The following is a 21,638-nucleotide window of genomic DNA, read 5'->3' on the forward strand; positions in this document are numbered from 1 at the left end:
TAGTAGGGCGAGTAAAATGGTCAGAGTGAGGTGTTCTCTCATTTGTGTCTGGAAGTAGCTAGCCAACTTTAGCCAATAGTTTGGGTGCTTGACTGTCGTTGGTAGGTCAAAACACTCGGATTAACCCTACTCCTCTGCCAGAGCGCGTGATGGCCCCGAGAGCAAAACGCTCTGAATTTATGAACTACACAATCTGACAATGCATTGAATTTACGAACGCCAAGAGCGCAGTCTGTGCGAGAGTGAATTTGCGAACACACCCGTAATTTACGCCACTGCATCGGAATGCCACAATCGCTTTGGATTGGTTGAGCCTTGTGCCAGTCGTCGAACATATTAGGTCGTGACAAACATCCTCTGAAACAACTAGCTAGCAGCGATGGAGTGGGAGTGCTGAGGTAGTTAGTCAGCTGAGTGTTCAAGAAGCCAGTATCTACTACCTAGTTATTTAGCTACTAAACTCACCGACTGCCAGTCAAGCCAAGAAATTGCAGTTTAGAAGCATTGCTGCTAATGTTAGCTAGTTAGTTCTTACGGCACAACCCCCCTCAACTTGTCAACTGGGCTGGCTAGCTAGTAGGGATTTAGCTAGCTCACTAAAGTAAGGGGTAGTGTGTTTCCCCCCCCCACACTGTGGGCCACAGTCTACAACTTGCATTTGCCTGCCTAACAATATTGCAGTCATGTCCGCGGCAGGAGACTTCGGAAACCCTCTAAGGAAATTTAAATTGGTCTTTCTTGGCGAACAAAGCGGTAAGTGAACGCTGAACTGTGTGGGGGTAACGACTAACGCGTGTTATGTGGTCATCAGCTTGCTAATTTAGCGATTAACTTGTTAGTTAGCTAATGCCATCATTCATCATGGGCGAGTCCCTTAATTTAATCGATATCCACCGACTGCCACAATATTGAGACCATGGCGATTTAAATTATCTAAAGCTACTTTGTTGCTAGCTGACGTTAGCTGGCAAACGTTAGTTAATGGTTAGCAGCTTTACCTGGCTAACTATCTTTTACATTTTTTTATTTTTTTAAAGACCTATAAACTTACTAGACGAGCTAGTTAGTTAACTAAGCTAGCAAGCTGTTGGGAGACGCGTTGTTTTTAGTTCACCCAATCAGTCAGGTCAGTAGTCGGGTTGTAACGACGTTAACTAAAATCATTAACGTTAACTAGTTAGCCAGCTGCTACATACTACTGTATATATTTTTTTATTTCACCATTATTTAACCAGGTAACGTTAGGCTAGTTGAGAACAAGTTCTCATTTACAACTGCGACCTGACCAAGATAAAGCAAAGCAGTTCCACACATACAACAACACAGAGTTACACATGTAATAAACAAACATAGGGCAATAGTACTGTAGAAGAAGTCTATATACAGTGTGTGCAAATTAGGTAAGTTAAGGCAATAAATAGGCCATGGAGGCGAAGTAATTACAATATACCAATTAAACACTGGAGTGATAGATGTGCAGAAGATTAATGTGCAAGTAGAGACACTGGGGTGCAAATGAGCAAGATAAATAAATACAGTATGGGGATGAGGTAGTTGGATGGGCTGTTTACAGATGGGCTATGTGCAGTGATCTGTGAGCTGCTCTGACAACTGGTGCTTAAAGCTAGTGAGGGAGATATGAGTCTCCAGCTTCAGAGATTTTTGCAGTTCGTTCCAGTCATTGGCAGCAGAGAACTGGAAGGAAAGGCGGCCAAAGGAAGAATTGGCTTTGAGGGTGACCAGTGAGCTATACCTGCTGGAGCGCGTGCTACGGGTGGGTGCTGCTATGGTGACCAGTGAGCTGAGAGATAAGGCGGGGCTTTACCTAGCAGAGACTTGTAGATAACCTGGAGCCAGTGGGTTTGGCGCCGAATATGAAGCGAGGGCCAGCCAACGAGTGCGTACAGGTCGCAGTGGTGGGTAGTATATGGGGTTTGGTGACAAAACAGATGGCACTGTGATAGACTGCATCCAATTTGTTGAGTAGAGTGTTGGAGGCTATTTTGTAGATAACAACGCCGAAGTCGAGGATTGGTCGGATGGTCAGTTTTACGAGGGTGTATTTGGCAGCATGAGTGAAATAGGAAGCCGATTCTAGATTTAATTTTGGATTGGAGATGCTTAATGTGAGTCTGGAAGGTGAGTTTACAGTCTAGCCAGACACCTAGGTATTTGTAGTTGTCCACATATTCTAAGTCAGAACCGCCCAGAGTAGGCTGGACGGGCGGGCAGATGCGGCCAGCGATCGGTTGAAAAGCATGCATTTAGTTTTACTTGCATTTAAGAGCAGTTGGAGGCCACGGAAGGTGAGTTGTATGGCATTGAAGCTCATCTGGAGGTTAGTTAACAGTGTCCAAAGAAGAGCCAGAAGTATACAGAATGGTGTCGTCTGCTTAGAGGTGGGTCAGAGAATCACCAGCAGCAAAAGCAACATAATTGATTTATGCAGAAGAGTCGGCACCCCCCTGTGGCACCCCCAGAGACTGCCAGAGGTCCGGACAACAGGCCCTCCGATCTGACACACACTGAACTCTATCAGAGAAGTAGTTGGTGAACCAGGCGAGGCAGTCATTTGAGAAACCAAGGCTGTTGAGTCTGCCGATAAGAATTTGGTGATTGACAGAGTCGAAAGCCTTGGCCAGGTCGACGAATACGGCTGCACAGTAATGTCTCTTATTGATGGCAGTTATGATATCGTTTAGGACCTTGAGTGTGGCTGAGGTGCACCCATGACCAGCTCTGAAACCAGATTACATAGCGGAGAAAATACGGTGGGATTTGAAATAGTCGGTAATCTGTTTAACTTGGCTTTTGAAGACCTTAGAAAGGCAGGGTAGAATAGATATAGGTCTGTAGCAGTTTTGTTCTAGAGTGTCTCCCCCTTTGAAGAGGGGGATGATCGCGGCAGCTTTCCGATCTTTGTGAATCTCAGACGATATGAAAGAGTGGTTGAACAGGCTAGTAATAGGGGTTGCAACAATTTCGGGAGTTAATTTTAGAAAGAGAGGGTCCAGATTGTCTAGCTCGGCTGATTTGTAGGGGTTCAGATTTTGCAGCGCTTTCAGAACATCAGCTATCTGGATTTGGGTGAAGGAGAAATGGGGGAGGCTTGGGTGAGTTGCTGTGGGGGGTGCAGGGCAGTTGACCAGGGTAGGGGTAGCCAGCTGGAAAGCATGGCCAGCCGTAGAGAAATGCTTATTGAAATTCTCAATTATAGTGGATTTATCGGTGGTGACAGTGTTTCGTAGCCTCAGTGCAGTGGGCAGCTGGGAGGAAGTGCTCTTATTCTCCATGGACTTTAGTGTCCCAGAACTTTTTGCAGTTTGTGCTACAGGATGCAAATTTCTGTTTGAAAAGCTAGCCTTAGCTTTCCGAACTGCCTGTGTATGTTGGTTCTTAACTTCCCTGAAAGTTGCATATCACGGGGGCTATTCGATGTTAATGCAGTACGCCACAGGATGTTTGTGTTGGTCAAGGGCAGTCAGGTCTGGAGTGAACCAAGGGCTATATCTGTTCCTGGTTCTACATTTCTTGAATGGGGCATGCTTATTTAAGATGGCGAGGAAAGAACTTTTTAAAGAATAGCCAGGCATCCTCTACTGATGGGATGAGGTCAATATCCTTCCAGGATACCCGGGCCAGGTCGACTAGAAAGGCCTGCTCGCTGAAGTGTTTTAGGGAGCGTTTGACAGTGATGAGGGGTGTTCGTTTGACCGCAGATCCATTAAGGATGCAGGCAATGAGGCAGTGATCGCTGAGATCTTGCTTGAAAACAGCAGAGGTGTATTTAGAGGGCAAGTTGGTTAGGATGATATCTATGAGGGTGCCCGTGTTTACGGATTTGTGGTTGTACCTGGTAGGTTCATTGATAATTTGTGTGAGATTGAGGGCATCAAGCTTAGATTGCTGGGGTGTTAAGCATGTCCCAGTTCAGGTCACCTAGCAGCACGAGCTCTGAAGATAGATGGGGGGCGATCAATTCACATATGGCTATCTTGGCACAGCTGGGGGTAGAGTGTTGGCTATAGCTATCTGAAATGGTGAGAGGCTTGTTTCTGGAAAGGTGCATTTTTAAAAGTGGAAGCTCAAATTGTTTGGGTACAGACCTGGATAGTAAGACAGAACTCTGCAGGCTATCTCTGCAGTAGATTGCAACTCTGCCCCCTTTGGCGGTTCTTTCTTGTCAGAAAATGTTATAGTTAGGGATGTAAATGTCAAGGTTTTTGGTGGTCTTCCTAAGCCAGGATTCAGCCACGGCTAGGACATCCGGGTTGGCAGAGTGTGCTAAAGCAGTGAATAAAATAAACTTAGGGAGGAGGCTTTTAATGTTAACATGCATGAAACCAAGGCTTTTACGGTTATAGAAGTCAACAAATGAGAGCATCTGGGGAGTAGGAGTGGAGCTAGGCACTGCAGGGCCTGGATTAACTTCTACATCACCAGAGGAACAGAGGAGGGGTAGGATAAGGGTACAGCTAAAGGCTATAAGAACTGGTCGTCTAGTACATTCGGAACAGAGAGTAAAAGGAGCAGGTTTCTGGCCGCGATAGAATAGATTCAAGGCATAATGTACAGACAAAGGTATGGTAGGATGTGAATACATTGGAGGTAAACCTAGGCAGTGAGTGATGATGAGAGAGATATTGTCTCTAGAAACATTTAAACCAGCTGATGTCACCGCATGGGTGGCAGGTGGAACTAAAGGGTTGGTAAGGCATATTGAGCAGGGCTAGAGGCTCTACAGTGAAATAAGACAGTAATCACTAACCAGAACCGCAATGGACAAGGCATATTGACATTAGGGAGAGGCATGCGTAGCCGATTGATCATAGGGGTCCAGTGAGTAGTTAGGCTGGCTGGAGACACGGCGATGCAGGCCGGGGCTAGCAAGCTAGCAGAAGGGCCTTAAGAGGGACGTCGCAACGGAGGAAGTCTGTTATAGCCTCCTCGTGCGGTTACGTCGATAGACCAGTCGTGATGGATTAGTAGGGTTCCGTGTATCAAAGGGGTCCAGTCCAATTGGCAAAATGGGTATAGTGGCCCAAGAAATTGGCCGATGGATCTCTTCAGCTAACAGTCCAATAGCCTGCTAGCTCTAGACAGCTAGCAGGCTAGCAGATGGGTATTCAGGGGATGTCGCGATGTAGGAGCCAGTTGAATAACCCCCTCGGGCAGATTACGTCGGTAGTCCAGTCGTGATGGAGCTCCGTACCGGCAGTAAAAGGGGTCCGGGCCAATTGGCAAAATAGGTATTGTAGCCCCGGAGTGGCTAATGGACCTCTTCAGCTAGTTGGGAGATGGGCCTAGCTTGGGCTAGCTCCAGGCTAACTGGTGCTTGCTTCGGGACAGAGAAGTTAGCCAGGAGTAGCCACTTGGACTGCAGCTAGCTTGCTGCGATGATCCAGGTGAAAAGGTTCAGAGCTTGCAATAGGAATCCGAGGATATGGAGAGAGAATAGGTCCGGTATGCTCTGGTTTGAATCGCGTTCTGCAAACTGTCTAGTTTTCCGTGCTATAGGTTAGCTGATGACCGCTAGCAGTGGTTAGCTGACTACTAGCTAGTTAGCTTCTGTTGGGGGATTCCGGTTCAGAAGTAAAGAAAAATACTTTTGAAAAAAAGCAGATCCACACCACATTGGGTGAGGCGGGTTGCAGGAGAGTATTTTGAAGTTAAGGTTTATAAAAAAGATGTATGTATGTATATACTGGGAATATAACCCGTTATGGTAGGTTGGTATAGCTATGGCATACTATGGTTTGATGTATCTGATTCACAATCAACTAGGGTCGGTGTTGATTGAACAATCAGAGATTTCAGATTTGTCTTTGGTGTAGTTCAGAGCAGTTGTCAAGTTTTCAGTGCTAATGTTAGCCATCTGTCTTTACTCTGGCCAAAGACAGCCTCTGTGTCGAGAAATATGTCGCATTGTACGTCAAACCATAGCGTCAGTATCAATGCGTGGAAGCTTTGCCAATGTTTATTAATGTCTTTTTGCTAACGTTATAAACTCATGCGTGCCAGCCAGCACTGTCTTCTCTCGTGGGGAGTGGGGACTTCATATTGTACATTTCAACAGATTTATGTTCATGCAATTCTGTTTCTCTTTTTTAAAAACAACAATTCTTATAAAACCATCTGTCTCTCTGATTCTGACAACCAGTTGAGCTATTGTGCTGGATGGATCAACGATACCTGTAACCCAACTTTCCTACAACGTAGATTGTAGACAGAACCACCCTGATTTGAGGCCTGTGGTTTTTCTTTCTCTGTCCAACTTTAGTTGATTTCTCTGACCTCTAGTTATTGGATGGGATCCCTGTTTCAATCACAGTTCTTTGTTGAGACACAAAGAGAAAGATCCAATTGAACTGGAAAGAGTGGGGTTTAGGATGCAAATACAGTGGTATGATGGATATGTCATATAACATTACTGCATTGAGAAACAGCCAAGGACTGGAATGATGCCTAGCTGACCGGCCTGATCTTAGCACTGCTGAGGGGGTGGGATGGTATGGGGGTGGGCTGGAAGTCAATCAGTTCCTTTCATTGTAGTCAAGGCTATAAAATAGTATATCCTATATACCACTGTCAGCAACAAACATCCCCCTCTAACCAGAACCCATGCTACATTTCAATGAGGTTTGTGTTTGTTTGTGCTGCTGACAAACGTGTGTGTGATGTGTTTCTGTTGAGACTGGGGGAAGGGAGGAGTAATGTGGATAATATACTGCTGTGATTTGTTTTGCGTTCTGCCCCAGAGGAATGAAGCCTGACCTCTGACCCCTCGCAGCTATTTATGTAAGCAGGGATTTCTGCACTGGTGTGAGAGGTGAACACTGGATCAGAGTGTGCACACATTAGGTCTAGTCAGTATAAGTCCCTCACTGCTGGGAAACACAAACGACAGAGTTCACACATGTTTTTGACTGACATGTACTACTCTGTCCACAGACTCGTATGAAAATGGGTCTAGATTTAAGTGACTACTTCTCAGGTGTTTTCGTCATTTAGATCTTTATCAGTGTAATTACTTCTTGCATGTTTGAAAAGATGGCCTGTTCCTAAACCCAGACCCTCCCAAGTTAGGCCTAACCTTCCCTATAATTATGAGATTATTGACTGGTTCCCAATTTCCAACCTGGCCATCGTATTACCCTGGCTATCTAATCATCCCCAGCATCCAATTGGCTTGTTGAACTACTCATCTCCCCGGAAACTCTTTCCTAGGTTGTTGATAGTGTTCTCACCTCTTAGACAACTTACCTGTTAAGTAAAAGGAATGCTAAAAACAAACAGCTCTCTTGCTAGCAGACATGTAAGCATGTTTCTATTTATTAAAGGAAACACCAAATACAATTATTTTATTTTTTAGGAAGTGGTGGGTCTCTAAATGAAACATTCTTTTTAACTTTCCCAACTGCAGACCGCCTTAGCCTATTCTCATTGAAGAGACCTGAAGTGGAGATATCAGGGCAAAATTTCAATTGACATAAATATGTACATTACTGACTCGCATGGCTACAATACACATTGGCCAAAGCACCCTTTGTCTGACCACACTTTGAGCTTGAGTAGAACAAGTCCCCAGGGCAGTCAGGGCATACACATGCGTACAGTGGATGTCCTCACTGTGTCATTGTCTGCAGAAGTATCTTCTAACATGTGGGTCGTCTTCATATTGACTCCTAAAGTAGACATGTGTTCCTGCTTCTGTCAGCTGTCTAGTCCCCTCAGTCTTTGGGTGGGGTCTCTCTCAATACCAGCTGGTGTGCCCTGCGTAGTGCATACCCTCCTCCCAAGCAGCACTGACCCCTCCGCCCAGAAAAATGGGGAAGGAGGCAGTCCTGAACTCAAACTAGGTTATGGTTTTCCTCTCAGGAATGGTAGAGATGGGGCATGGAATGGGTCAAGTCCTACCTTCTAATTTTAGGGAGTACCACAGATGGTGTGGTGAGGAAGGCACAAGGAGGCTGAAGAAATTCGGCTTGGTCCCTAAGACCCTCATGGACTTCTAAAAATGCACCATTGAGAGCATCCCGTTGCGCTGTATCATCGCCTGGTACAGCAACTCCAGGCCATCAGACTGTTAGTCACTGCTAGCCGGCCTCTGGCCAGTTCCCTACCCTGAACTTTAGTCAACCGCCTTGGCCCGAATGCCCATACGTGCGTCGTACACTATGTACCAAACATTAAGAATCACCTTCCCAATATTGAGTTGCTTTTGCCCTCAGAACAGCCTCAATTCATCAGGACATGGACTCTACAAGGTGTCAATAGCGTTCCACAGGGATGCTGGCCAACGTGGACTCTAATGCTTCCCGCAGTTGTCAAGTTGGCTGGATGTCCTTTGGGTGGTGGACCATTCTTGATACAAAAAGGAAACTGTTGAGTGTGAAACTCAGCAGTGTTGCAGTTCTTGACAGAAACTGGTGCGCCTGGCACATACCACCATACCCCGATCAAAGGCACTTAAATATTTTGTCTTGCCCATTCACCCTCTGAATGGCACACACACAATCTATGTCTCAAGGCTTAAAAATCCTTCTACCCTGATTTTGAAGTGAATTTAACAAATGACACCAATAAGGGATCATAGCTTTCACCTCAGTCGGTCATGGAAAGAGCAGGTGTTCTTAATGTTTTGTACTCAGTGTATCTACTGTATTCTAGTCAAGGCCTATTCTATAGAACTACTGCTGTACACACCTTTACTATTCATATACTGCCCATAATGTTTATACACACCATCATATACATATATATTTATATCCTGGACTCTGACATTGTTCGTTCTAATATTTATTAATTCCTTCCTTGAGGGGGGGATTTGCATGTTTTTATTGACGTGTATTACTGCACTGTTAGTGCAGCTAGGAACAAACATTTCGCTACACCTGTGAAAACATCTAAATATGTGTATGCGATCAATTTGATTTGTTTTAGTATGGGCTATGGGGAAAGCTGTACCGCTTGATTGGGAATCCATCCATTTTGTTTTCTCTGCCTCTCTCCCTCCATTTCTCCCTTTGGCAGCTACAAGGTATTCTGTCAAATCATGGCATTTTCATGCACTGGTCAGCGTTACAGTGGCTCCACAGAATGATTTAACTGTAATTGGGAACCTTTGCCATCTGGCATTCCTGTCACAAGAATGTCACTCTTATCTTCCCTTCCATACTTAGCCCATGCTGGGGATTGGTGTCACATGTCCTGCTTTTCATCTATGTACACTCAATGGCGTGAGAGCCGCTCCATTCTCTTGCATTCAAGGAGAAGTTTTCAGTTTCATTGCTCTGCCCACAGAAAAAAGCAGCCATGGGACAACTCATTGTCATATTTTAAAGGTCACCTCTTCAACTCTCTGTATTTAACTTCCATTGATGCCCATTTTGATTGGCTGTTTGCTATCAGGAAGAGAATCAGGCAGAACGAGATTAGGCATATTGACTGAGGAATCGATTTATTGAAAAGAGTTTGGTATTTGGCTCGTCACAAAGAGAAGTAATGTAAGACAATGTCATGCCAATTACATTGAGATGAATGGAGTGAGAGAAGATGGCATAAGGCCTCTAGATCGCTCCCTCTGACCCCAAATCTGGCACACATTCGTGTGTGTGTGTAGCTATCTCTCGATCGATGGTACAGATTGCTTAGAGACCTGTGTGCACTGTGATTCTGAACACTGAGTTGAGGCCTGACCAGCAACAGTGGTAGTATGATAGAGGGGTTGGGTGAGACAACCTCCCCCTCCCTGTACGTATTGGAAATTAATACTTGTGCATTCCACGATGTGGTAGACTGGAGCAATGAAACAAAATTACTATTTATTTTGGGATTTTTTTTCTCCCTGTTTTAATCCTGCCCTAATTTCCCTTGGGGTGTTGTCACATGCCAGTGCAGGGCGAGGGAGAAACAGAGAGAGGGAGTGTTGGTGGCAGAGATCCAGGTTTATTGACATCAATAGACTGACCAGGTGAAAACTGTCATGGAAAGAGCAGGTGTTCATCCTTTTTTTTTGTACACTTACTGTGGTTGGCCGTTTTTGAGTATGCAAAAATATTCTTTATACTTTGAAATGCCCGGATGTCATACTCATTTCGGCTTTGACAACAGCTGATCAGTTAGATATGGGGATGCGCTACCAAAATAATGAATGGCGGGAAACAATGCGTTCACACAATACATTCTCAGTGTGCAAAAATAGAATGTTTAATAGTATGCAACATTTTGAAAATCAAATATGGTTTAAATGCTAGGATGTTATGTCTGGGTCGGCACAGATTCTCCCAGCATTCCCCAAGTCAATTCAAAAACCCTTCTGGATTTTGTATGGCATTTTCTTTACTGATCTCTCCCTTAAAGTGCAGACTCGGCAGACGGCTCCTCATGGACTCTTACTCCAGGCCTCTTGGTTGGTGGAGTCAAGTCATAAGGTAGTGGTGAGCTGTGGGCTTTGGCCAGAAAACAGATGGTGCACCTCAGCAAATTGTCTGAGGAGTTGCTGAGTTTGGAGAATTGCAGGACCAAATCAGGCTAGAACATGTCTTATGTTAGCTATGTGAAATGAGTCACTCCACGCTGGTCTGGTGAGGTCTAGTACTGTGTGTCTGTTCTGCCAGCACTACTGGTGAGGTCTGTAGTACTGTGTGTCTGTTCTGCCAGCACTACTGGTGAGGTCTGTAGTACTGTGTGTCTGTTCTGCCAGCACTACTGGTGAGGTCTGTAGTACTGTGTGTCTGTTCTGCCAGCACTACTGGTGAGGTCTGTAGTACTGTGTGTCTGTTCTGCCAGCACTACTGGTGTTACTTACTCTTCAAGACTAATCAGGGCCATAGCCAGGGACTGAGTTTTAGTTTTGTCCTGAGTGGGTCATTTACTGCGTTTCTATACAATTTTACAGCAGAAACAAGCAAAAATGGCCCCAGCCCTTATCTTGGCTTAATTCACCACAGTCTGTCTACAGACCCATAGCCTATTAGCGAAACAATTAGCTGCTACACGTTAACTCGCATTAACTCAGCACTATCATTTCATACTTACAGAGATCTGTTAGCAGAAAAAGTATTTTATAAACAAAAGGTAAACAAATAAGTTTGCTTTACAGAGCATTTTTTTTGGTGCAGTGGTACAGCTAATTTCCTGCAATTCTCCACATTTTGCCATTACATATGATATCTGAGAAAAGTGATTAACAAAATCATTGAGGCCCACTGGAGGTCAGGGCCCCTGTTCGAGTGCCTGGGTCGTTTATTCGGCCATGAATACTTAAAGTTACTATGGCTGGCTAGACTGATTGAGTGACTGTCAGTGACCACATTTACATGCACACCAATATCCTGTTATTATTTGGGATACTTAAGTACTCTGTTTTTGAGTTGATGCACATAAACATCATATCCCGTTTACAATAACCTGAAGAAGCTTGTATTCCGGTTATGAGAAACCTGGATAAGATGCCTGGGATAGGCTGATCTAAGACGGGATACTGTGGCATGTTAACATCTTATCCCCTTTACTGTTGCGGTCTGCGCAGGCTCAGTGAAGCATTTCATGGGTGTTGTTTTTCATCTGATTTGTCGAACAAGTCACTTCATAAAGGAGGCTACCTGCCCATTTCGCTCCACCATAATAATTCCTTAATTTAGACTACTGTAATTTACTACTGGCTACTTTCACCCCTAATTTACTCAAGTTTCTGCTTATAATTTCCAAGATTTGGTATGCCATATTATAATTTCTGACATTTGGTAGGCCATTTGTTTGTCAACTATAGTTTGATGCATGTAGTTTCTCTTCTGTCATAACTTGTTGCCCAGAAGACTAAATACAGTAGTGATCAGCAGAATGTTTTACATAAATAGAATGAATGCATTATTAATCTTGTTAACACCGGTAAAGTTGTCTGTTTCATTTAGGGACTGGGGAAAAAACGCAATAACTCTAAAACATTGGAAAGATTGGTCCTGTGCAAAATGTCCAAATGCCATCAGTTTCACCGGTTTTAAGGAAATGAAAAGCTGAGAAAATGACAACCTATTTCTGTTAAGACTTCACTTAGTCTTGGGTGCATATTTTGTGGTTAAAATACAGTCTGTGGCTCAGTTGGTCGAGCATGGTGTTTGCAATGCCAGCATGGTGTGCGCAACGCCAGGGTTGTGGGTTCGATTCCCACGGTGGGCCAGTACATTTCATACATTTTTTTTTATTTTTTATAAATGCATGTATTCACTACTGTAAGTCGCTCTGGATAAGAGCGTCTGCTAAATGACTAAAATGTAAATAAGTGTCACAGATAACACATTACACACGCATTCGTGTTTTCTCAAGAGATGCTGAAAGAAAGAAATTATATTTCTCCTGTTTGTTCTCCGCTAACATTTGTTGTATAATTTCACTGCAAGAAATGCATAATTCTGAGTTCATATTGTATTACTCTACATGTGACTGGTTATAGGCCTACCATCAGTGTTTGTTTCAGTTACTATTCCTTTAACCAATATACTTAAAGGAGGAATATTCTGTTAATTCATGGTCAGGGATATTCATGAGGCGGGATATCAAAGGTGCATGTAAACGGCTTATCCCGAATAAGACATGAAGTGGGAGATCAGCTACTATCCCAAATACCGTGCACATGTTATTTTAGTCATTAAGTGACTTATATCAAGAGGAAAACTGCAGATGCACAACCAATTTTCAAAATTGTACCTTGTGTATTCTAACTCAACAGTAAGTTGAGACCCCGACTGAGTTCCTAAAAATACATCAAATTGGGGAAAATGACAGCGATCCGGACTTCTGTGTCCTTATGTAGCCATGTTGGTCCTAACACGTGTCTTGTGTTTTTCAGTGGGGAAGACTTCATTGATTACCAGGTTCATGTACGACAGCTTCGACAACACCTACCAGGTGAGGCTAGACCACACAGACACCATTGAGTCTGGATATGGTAGTCAGGGTTTACTACACCGTTGATCTCGATGCCTAACCCTCATCCTGGTCCTACAATAGGGTGGGCAGACTTTTGCTCCAGACCAACACTTGATTCAGCTAGTCTGTCTTTATGATTAGCCAATTGAATTAGATCTGTTAGTGCTGGGCTCGACTAGGCAATCTGTTTGTTCCTTCAGTTTAGTCTAACTACAGTACTGAAGCCTTATCAATCTACCATCATTGTCAGAAACGTTCTCATTCTTTTTATTCTTTCTCGTTTCCAGGCCACAATAGGGATAGATTTCCTGTCAAAAACCATGTACCTCGAAGACCGAACAGTAAGTTTTACTTTCTCCTTTTTAAATCAATCTCTCTTGAAATTGTCATAGTCCATAAAGTGGTAATGTGCTGATTGGGATGTTATGCTGATTATGAGAGAATATTTAAGTGAGTGTGTTATGACTGTGGTGTTACTTTTACTGAGTAATGTAAATTTGCATTATAGTGACTTAGAAAATGTCTCTCTTTGAAATGTAAAGATTTACCCATTCACTGGTACATACGCACCCCCACTCAATCACACAGGTCTTTACTGCATTTTTGCCAATAGTGGTTTCTGGGACTTTGGGGATGCTGGGTATCCTGTGACCTGACTGTCTGCTCTAACTGTGTTTTGTCCTGGCCCAGGTTCTCACACACACACACACACACACACTAGCTCCTTAAAGAAGCCGGAGAGCCGCCCTGTCCTGGGCTGGGATTGGATCCTGTCTCTTCCTTCCTGCTAGCTTTCTCTCCTCCAGACAAACTCGGTCATTCTTTTCTTCCCTTTTAACCATCTGCTCATATTCGGTTAATTCTCGTGCTGAAATTCAATATCTAGCGTGAACGAGAGAACAACCTTTCAGAAATGAGGCCTAGTATCCATGATTCCCCTGGCCCTCACCACTCCTCCTATGGTCACATACTCCATGCATGCAGCCCTCTTTCTCTCTCTCGCTCTCTTTTTCTCTCCTTTTCTCTCCTTCAGAAGTTGATTTGTTTTATTTCTTTATTTTTGGTTTCTTACCTCATGTTTTCCTTTTCTCTCATCTACTTTTCATCCTTTCCTTTTCCATTTTATTTTATTTCTCCTCCCATCCGCCACAGATCAGGTTGCAGCTGTGGGATACGGCTGGGCAGGAGCGTTTCCGTAGCCTCATCCCCAGTTATATCCGAGACTCCGCCGCTGCTGTCGTAGTATACGACATCACAAGTAGGTACTCCCCTCTGCGCCCCGCCCACTCGACGTGCGTGCGTGCCCCTCCCTGCCCCCCTCAACCCTCATCCAGTTCTCCCCTCTCTTACCACCACCTCTTCCTCTTGCCCCCCTCTCCTTCTCCTTCTCTCCCTGTGTGCTGGTGCTAACGTGCTGCTCAGGTGAGGCTGCAGCTTTGGGACACAGCCGGCCAGGAGCGCTTCCGGAGTCTGATCCCTAGCTACATACGAGACTCCACCGTGGCCGTGGTAGTCTATGACATCACAAGTGAGTGCGGTCCCTACTGATGGAAAAGTGATGGAAGGATACCAATCAAAACAAAAAAAGATGACCATTTTTTGCCACTGGCTCAAGTCCCTTTTCTGTTTTTCCATTCTCCTTTTTTCCCTGTACCTGATGCCTTTTGTCCCCTTCATGTTTGATGTTTTCCTCCCTCTTTTTTTGTATGTGTCCACTTCTTCTTTATTTGTCTGCTTTTAGCGTGATTGTAGTCTGTGAATGTTTCAGTATTAAATAGACAAGTATTAGTTTGTTCATTGATACCAGAATTGACAAAGCATTCGGTAGCATACATACAACCCATTTACAATATTAGGCTACAGACAAAATAGCTTTCAATAGTAAAAATCAGTTGGTGAAATTGGTTTATAGTAAAAAGCAGTGAAATTTGTCAATAGTTTAGTAGTTTCCTTGATGATTTATCTTGTTTTTTTTCCAACAGAGAAATCCCATTTCTTCTTCTTTTCAATCCTTCCCTATCTTTATTTTTCTGGACTGTTCTTTTTTGGCCATGGCAACCATGACTTAGGTTTGTCACCCATATACAAAACAATGAAGTGTCTTATTCGTTTCGTTACAAATAATTGGTATCGGCAGCTTTGATGTTGCTTCAGGGGCCTATTTTGCCCGACATGAAATAACAATGTTCAGTTTTCACTCAATTTTAACGTCTCCTACAATGTGTGTCTGTTAGATGATTGGCCATTAGGGGGAGATAAAAGCAGACATGGAGCTGCAGCAGGGCTAGAGGAAAATCAATAGACATCTATTTAACTGGCTCTCCGGGGACGAAGTCTGACTGTCACTACAGAAAAACAGACACCACTTCCAGCTGGATAGAGGATAGACTGTTAAATACATATATACAGTCTATGGCCTTCAAACTCAACTCTGGACCTTGAAGCCAGTTCCACTGTTTGTTGTAATTGTTCCCCTCTAATCAGGGACTGCTTTATCCCTGGGACACCAGGTGGGTGCAGTTAATGATCAGGTAGAACAGAAAAACAGCAGCATCCGGACCTCCGTAGGGAATGAGTTGAGTACCCCTGGTCTACGGGATAAAAACACAGGCAGAATACAAGGATATGGATAGATAACATAGTAGCCTAGATGGATGGAGGGTGTAGTGGCTAAATTATCCAATTTAATTGTCCCAAAACAATTATCATCCTAACCCTTTCGCCACAATTGAGTGGTGAAATGTTAGTCTTGACTCATGCAAATCCAATGTCCAGAGTTTGATTCAAGTTGAAAAGTAATCAATTTATTTGTCATTCTTCTGGTTACAAAATATAAAGAACTAACAAAACAATAATTCAAACAAACAAACAAAAAAACGGCACGGTAAGGATGGTCTGGTATTGTCAAAACACTGAGCTGCCATTCCAGTCTCTACCAGTAGGCCTTGGAGTCTAGCTTTTAACGGTATTCTCCATCAGCTTGTAGAGGGGGCTACACACACTTGACAGGGGATTAATAGCAAACACACAACAGATTCATTATGAATTTGAAACAAAGATGTACAATTTAACCTATTTGGCTCCTACATATGGATAGGAAATGGAAGCTGGATTTACTTCATTTAATGAGCTTACTTGTCACATTCTCTGTATATTTGTTACTGTCTCTGTCATTCTGCTCATCACCACAAGTCTGTACTTGTCACAACCTGAATGGAGATTAACATTTATTCTCTCCTCCCTCTCTCCCTCCTGTATCAGATGTCAACTCTTTCCAGCAAACCACAAAATGGATTGATGATGTCAGAACGGAGAGAGGAAGTGATGTCATCATCATGCTGGTGGGAAACAAGACGGACCTTGCAGACAAAAGGTGTGAGTTTCATAATAACTGAAGACTAAAGTCAGTGTCGTGTCAGTAAGCCTGTAGAGCTCTTCAGACCAGGGGCCTCATAACAGTTGAGTCAATTTTACACTAAATATCTTTGTGTGCCATTTCTGAGAAGACTGCGTGCGCACAAAAATATAGAGATTTCTAAACTAGACGTGTGCTGTACATGCATACACATGTTTCCCTTTAGAAATCAGACCTGTCGTAAAACGGCACGCCTGAAAAACGCCCTTCATTCACCTATGGTGACGATAACGCCCTTATTTGCTGTATACTGTGGAAGTGTTGGAATTAGGCCAAGATGGCCTCTAAAGCAAATAGCAATGGCAACTTGTTCAAGTGTTTTGGAGGTGTTGATGGAATGTTTTATTTTGTCGTGACATTTGCTATAGTCTGACCGTTTCTGAAAGACGAAAGCAATTGCAAGTTGTGGACCTATAATTATTTTCGAATGCGAAGCTAAAATAAATGGATTTAGGGTCTTCTCACTAACTGATGATTGGCTCTCTTTATTACAGTATATTCAGCTACCTGTTTTGTTATTAATGTGTCATTATATATCATATATTCCTGCTCCTTGCAATGCATTATTTCAACCAGTAGAAACTGTACTCATGGTGTTAAGTTTGCAGTCGGATAAGCACATTCTCACTTTAAGTTTTTATAAATGCCATCTTTTGCGTGAGATCTGGTGCCTGTGTATTTTAGGGCATATTTTGTACATATGCAACATTTTCTAGACGAGGCCCCAGGTCCTGGAGGGCTCTCTACATTAGAGCATACTACTGAATCCACTGACTAACTGTAGAGCGTTTTTGTATTTTTAAGACAGACCTTTAGGCCCTGCTGTGTTGAGTGGGAAACACTGTCCTCTATGTACAGCTGACCAGGGACTTGTTGGCCACAAGAAGGGGTCAAAGCTCTTCCCTTGATACAGGCCGTCTAGAGACGGATCTGTCTGGAGTTGAATAGACCACACAGACTCTTTCCAGTTTAGCATGACCTAGATATATTAGAATTATTCAGATTCAACCGATCATAGCAAGTCTTATCTTATTCAAACAATTGTGATGGCCAAACCGCTCCTTTTTATTTTAACACGTGGTTTGCCACTATAACCCCTAATGCTTTTCACCTTAAAACAACTGCTTTGAATTTTTATCCCCATGTTTACTGTATTGACTGCTGTCCTGCTGAGTTGTGTTATTGGTTTTAGATTCTATATGAGCTGACTGTATGCTGTTCATGTTTAACCCTCTTATCTACCTACCACAGGCAAGTTGCTATTGAAGAGGGGGAGAGGAAGGCCAAAGAACTAAATGTAATGTTTATTGAGACTAGTGCTAAAGCAGGTTACAACGTCAAGCAGGTGAGTTTGTGACTGAGTCGTGCTCTCCGTCCATGCTTCTGCTGCTGCTGCCTCGGCTCATCCTCGAAAGGTCACCCATGTTCAGGGGTTAAGGGTCAAATGCTACAGTAATGCTGCATGGGTAGTTTTAGTTTAGCCCAATCCTTATATGTAAGGTCATTTAGAATTTCTGACGTGACTTGCACAGGCACACCGTTCTATAATACCCTTGATTGACCATTTTAGATTGAAGTGCTTTTCATTTGAACATGGTGTATTGAACCAGGAGCTGAGGTGGTACTCTGAGGTGTTGAGATGATGTAGGAGCTGTGTGGGCACTCGACAGAGCAGAGGTTGCAGGAGGAGGAGCAGGAGGAGACACGGCATGTTCATCCTTCACTTCATGATGTTCATTCTCTTTTTCGTTTTCTCGTTCATGTGTTTGTGTACGTGTGGTGTGTTTGTCCGTTGTCGTGTGTCATCACAGACAGATAACCACAGAGGAAGGGGAACAGAGAGCCAAAGAGCTGAATGTTCTTTTTATTGAAACAAGTGCAAAGACAGGCTACAATGTCAAACAGGTAGAGCGCAGCGTGTGTGTGACGTGTGCAGTGCTCACGCTTTCTTCTGACAGCTTCTCTCACATGTGTGCGTGTGCATATCACTGTGTTGAACGCTGGCTTGTATTTACACTAAATGGGGTCCTTGGATTTGTCTCAGATCATTTGCCCACCAATCTCATGTCAGTCATAATAACCAAAGACCAGAGGATTCTTTGCACCCTGGGACAGACATCCACTGCCCTGTAGAGGTGTGGCCTCAGTTGGTCTGGTGGGTGGGACAGAGTTTAGACTTGTGATCCACACAAGGTTTTATTTGAGGTGATTTCTCTGACCACTATCAAATGATTCTATTTAATGCATTATCCCCATGATCTATCGAGCAGGTTAATTTATTGGATGGTATTTTACCTCCTTTTAGGAGGAACTGTATATGATTACCGCTGTCTACCTTAAATCAATGAATGAACAAAGCTTGAATCAGTCTGGATTGTATTGTGGGCTTTGTGAGCTCTACACTAGGTTTGTGTGGAAGGCACGCTGTACAGATAATTTATGAGAGGCCTTTATTCAAACCCTCAGGCAAGTAAACATGAATAAAGCAAGCAGTTTCCCCTGTTCAAACCAAGTGTAAGATAAAAGAATGAGCTCTGATTTGCTGATTAGAATCCTAGATTGACCTATCAAACGCACTCAAATTCAAGGCGCAAAGATTCTATGCTCTCATTTCTTATGGTGTCAGCCTCTGGACAGGTGAACCTTACAGTTTGCCTGTTTTAATGCTTCCAATGACGATGTTTTATGAAGACCGGAAGCCCAAAGAGCTGCCCTGGCGCCTCTGGATGTCAGGGCAGGATGGCTGGAGTGGTCTGACTCTGACAGATGAGGTCTGTTCTCTCTCTTTCCTGCAGCTGTTCCGTCGCGTGGCCGCTGCCCTCCCTGGCATGGAGAGTACACAGGACAAGAGCAGAGAAGACAGTATCCTTACTCTACACAGACCCATTTGTGTGTATGACTACACATGTTTTTCAGTGGCAATAGTAGATATAAATGCTTACAGATTGTACTCAAACATTTAGACACCTATTGGCTAGCTTGTTAACCTATTGAGAAGATGGGAAGTGCTTGAAAGGACTTCATGTTTTCCTGTCTGACCTCTCCAAGTTGGTCCTTAACCCCTCTTTCCCCAGTGATTGACATAAAGCTGGAGAAGACCCCAGAACAGCCCGTCAGCGAAGGAGGCTGCTCCTGCTAACTCCAGCCTCCGTTTATCACTCTCTATCACGGTTTCTCTCTCCTACGCTTTGTTCTTGATCTTTCTCACCCTGGCTTATCGGCCTCTATACTGTACCTATCCTCTCTGCTTCACTGCTCCCTCTCTGAACCCCTTGATTCCTGACTCCTTCACCACAGCCTGAAAGAGAAGAACACTACCTGTCCGTCATCCTTGTCGTCGTGGAAACCCGCTCTCTCGCTGAGATTACCTTAAGCTTAACAAGCAAAATGTGGATGTGAATGCTATTTTATTTCAGTTGAACTTTTAACTCTACTTTGGCAATGAAAAAGGAAATGATTTATTGTTAAATTTTTCAAACACTGCATTCTGTTTTTCTGTAATACGCCATGCAAGTGACTCGTTCTTACGTCCTACTTCTGTGTTCATTTTACATGGGCTTACAGATATCATCAAATTAATTGAAACACAGTTATATATTACGCTTTGTGGATGGAACTACTTCTGCCAGATGCCTTGTATGACATTTTTGATGATTGAAGACTATTTAAAAAGCCTAGAAAAGTTCAAACGACAAGCCTACTTGCTGCGTCACTTGCATATACTCTGGAAATGGTTGGTTGCACAGTAGTCAAAAATGATTGCAGCATGTGAGAAATTGAGACTTCAGAGTAATGGATACCGAGTGGAATTTTTCTGCCATAAGTGGGCTTAGCAGCCCCCAAGAATATCACTCACTCGGTGAACGTTGAGCACACCAACCTTTTTACGCCGGTCCCCCCCACATAGCAGCTACACAGTGTCACTCCACAGAAGCATGGTATGACGACAACACAATGTAGGGAAACCACAAGAAGTCACACACAGCATGCTGACACAATCCCACCACAACGTGACGCAAAGTAACAACAAAACACAAGGGCAGTTTCACTACCACAACACGACCGTCCTTAATTTTTCACCTTGTGAAATGAATAAAAGGTATCTTCACCTTGGCTGCCATTTTCTATTATATCTCTTGGTTAGGTCTTCACTTTTTTTCTAAAAGTACAATTATCATAGATGAAACGATATTGCTTTGGAAAACGGTAGTTTTTGCGAAATGTTTTTTGTATATTGAGAAGTATATTCAACGCAAACCCAACTTCGTTAGATATGCAGACATGCCTTTTTAAGTGTTAATTGTAGAGGGCTTCCATGGTTTTGGGATTTCCTAGCTTTGTTTGGTTTAATGTTATATCGACACTAGTTTTTTTTAAATCTTTTGTTAATGAAAATTATCTTACATGTTCATTCAATCTACAATGACTTGTAATATTTATTTCTATTGGATCATGTTTATTACTGTTAATACTATCATTGTTGGAATAATCCCTAAATGACTAGAGTATTTTGTCAACCACCTGATTTTCAAACATGTCCTCCAGCTCTTCTGGTGATGATGTCACTACCCCTCTACTCCACCCCAAAATGCTGATTTGATCAAACTGAAGAAAAAAAAACAACCATTGCACTATTTCTGGAGGAAAGTCCAGTAGCGTCTTGGTCCGTAACCTTTTATCTTTAGAATGGTTTTAACTGGAGGTTGGAGGCTGTCTGTGCTGCCACAAGCTCATCATTTGCACTGCTAGAATTCATCAGTGTCTTATCGTCATCCCCAAGAAAGGTCTGCGTTTAGTAACTGAAATGTCCTTTTTTCATGGTTGAATAAATAGATAAATGCTAGACAAGGAAAGCTGCAAAGCGTGACTAGTCTTATTTCCTGTCAACTTGGTGATATCAGTGTTGACAATATTTGAATTCAATATTTCAAGTCTAAATCATTTCCCCACAACATAATTGGGTCATAGTGGGCAACGTTTTGGCTGTCTATGATACATGGCCAAAACCAGCTATGATCCTCAGACAGTGTTTTCTGGTATTGTACTGAAAGTGAAGACAAGGTGAAGGACAATGTTTTGGCCTGATGTCAGGCAGGCTCCATCCTGTTTCAAGGGGAAGGTCTTGGGAAAGGTCAAAGAATGTATACTCTTTATTCATGCCTGTCTGCACTCACCAGCAACACTGCATCCACTTTCTGACAACCTCTCCGAAACAGATTACCAGTAAGCTACAAGACCATTTGTCAGCGAACATATCAGTTCGTGATTATAGCCTCCTCCCAGCTGCCACAGT

The 21,638-nt window shown here is 43.3% G+C and overlaps 1 protein-coding gene across 6 annotated transcripts; it reads left to right on the top strand.

The window, feature by feature from the left end:
* The first annotated feature begins 237 nt into the window (after positions 1–237).
* On the top strand, positions 238–21,198 carry LOC106603351 (ras-related protein Rab-6A). Of its 6 annotated transcripts, none has more exons than XR_006769632.1 (9): positions 238–753; positions 12,851–12,909; positions 13,218–13,271; positions 14,083–14,188; positions 16,192–16,303; positions 17,597–17,690; positions 18,157–18,250; positions 19,141–19,207; positions 19,420–21,198. XR_006769632.1 is itself a non-coding variant. In XM_014196918.2 (8 exons), exons 1-8 carry the CDS (start codon positions 684–686, stop codon positions 19,482–19,484), a joined length of 627 nt encoding a protein of 208 aa, XP_014052393.1. In that variant the 5' UTR covers positions 261–683; the 3' UTR covers positions 19,485–21,198. The 6 variants fall into 6 exon arrangements, 4 of the variants coding, with proteins under 4 accessions (XP_014052393.1, XP_014052392.1, XP_014052391.1 ...); XR_001328399.2 differs by lacking the exon at positions 14,083–14,188 and adding an exon at positions 14,353–14,458 and having other exon boundaries at positions 276–753; XM_014196918.2 differs by lacking the exon at positions 17,597–17,690 and having other exon boundaries at positions 261–753.
* Positions 21,199–21,638: the final 440 nt, after the last annotated feature.

The sequence above is a fragment of the Salmo salar genome, chromosome ssa04, assembly GCF_905237065.1.
Source record: "Salmo salar chromosome ssa04, Ssal_v3.1, whole genome shotgun sequence".
Taxonomy (NCBI): Eukaryota; Metazoa; Chordata; class Actinopteri; order Salmoniformes; family Salmonidae; genus Salmo; species Salmo salar.

Coding starts and splice junctions, on each gene's coding strand:
- LOC106603351 (XM_014196918.2), top strand. CDS start 684: ATGTCCGCGGCAGGAGACTTCGGAAACCCTCTAAGGAAATTTAAATTG. Junction 12,910..13,217: donor GCTTCGACAACACCTACCAG/GTGAGGCTAGAC, acceptor TCTCGTTTCCAG/GCCACAATAGGGATAGATTT. Junction 13,272..14,082: donor TGTACCTCGAAGACCGAACA/GTAAGTTTTACT, acceptor CATCCGCCACAG/ATCAGGTTGCAGCTGTGGGA.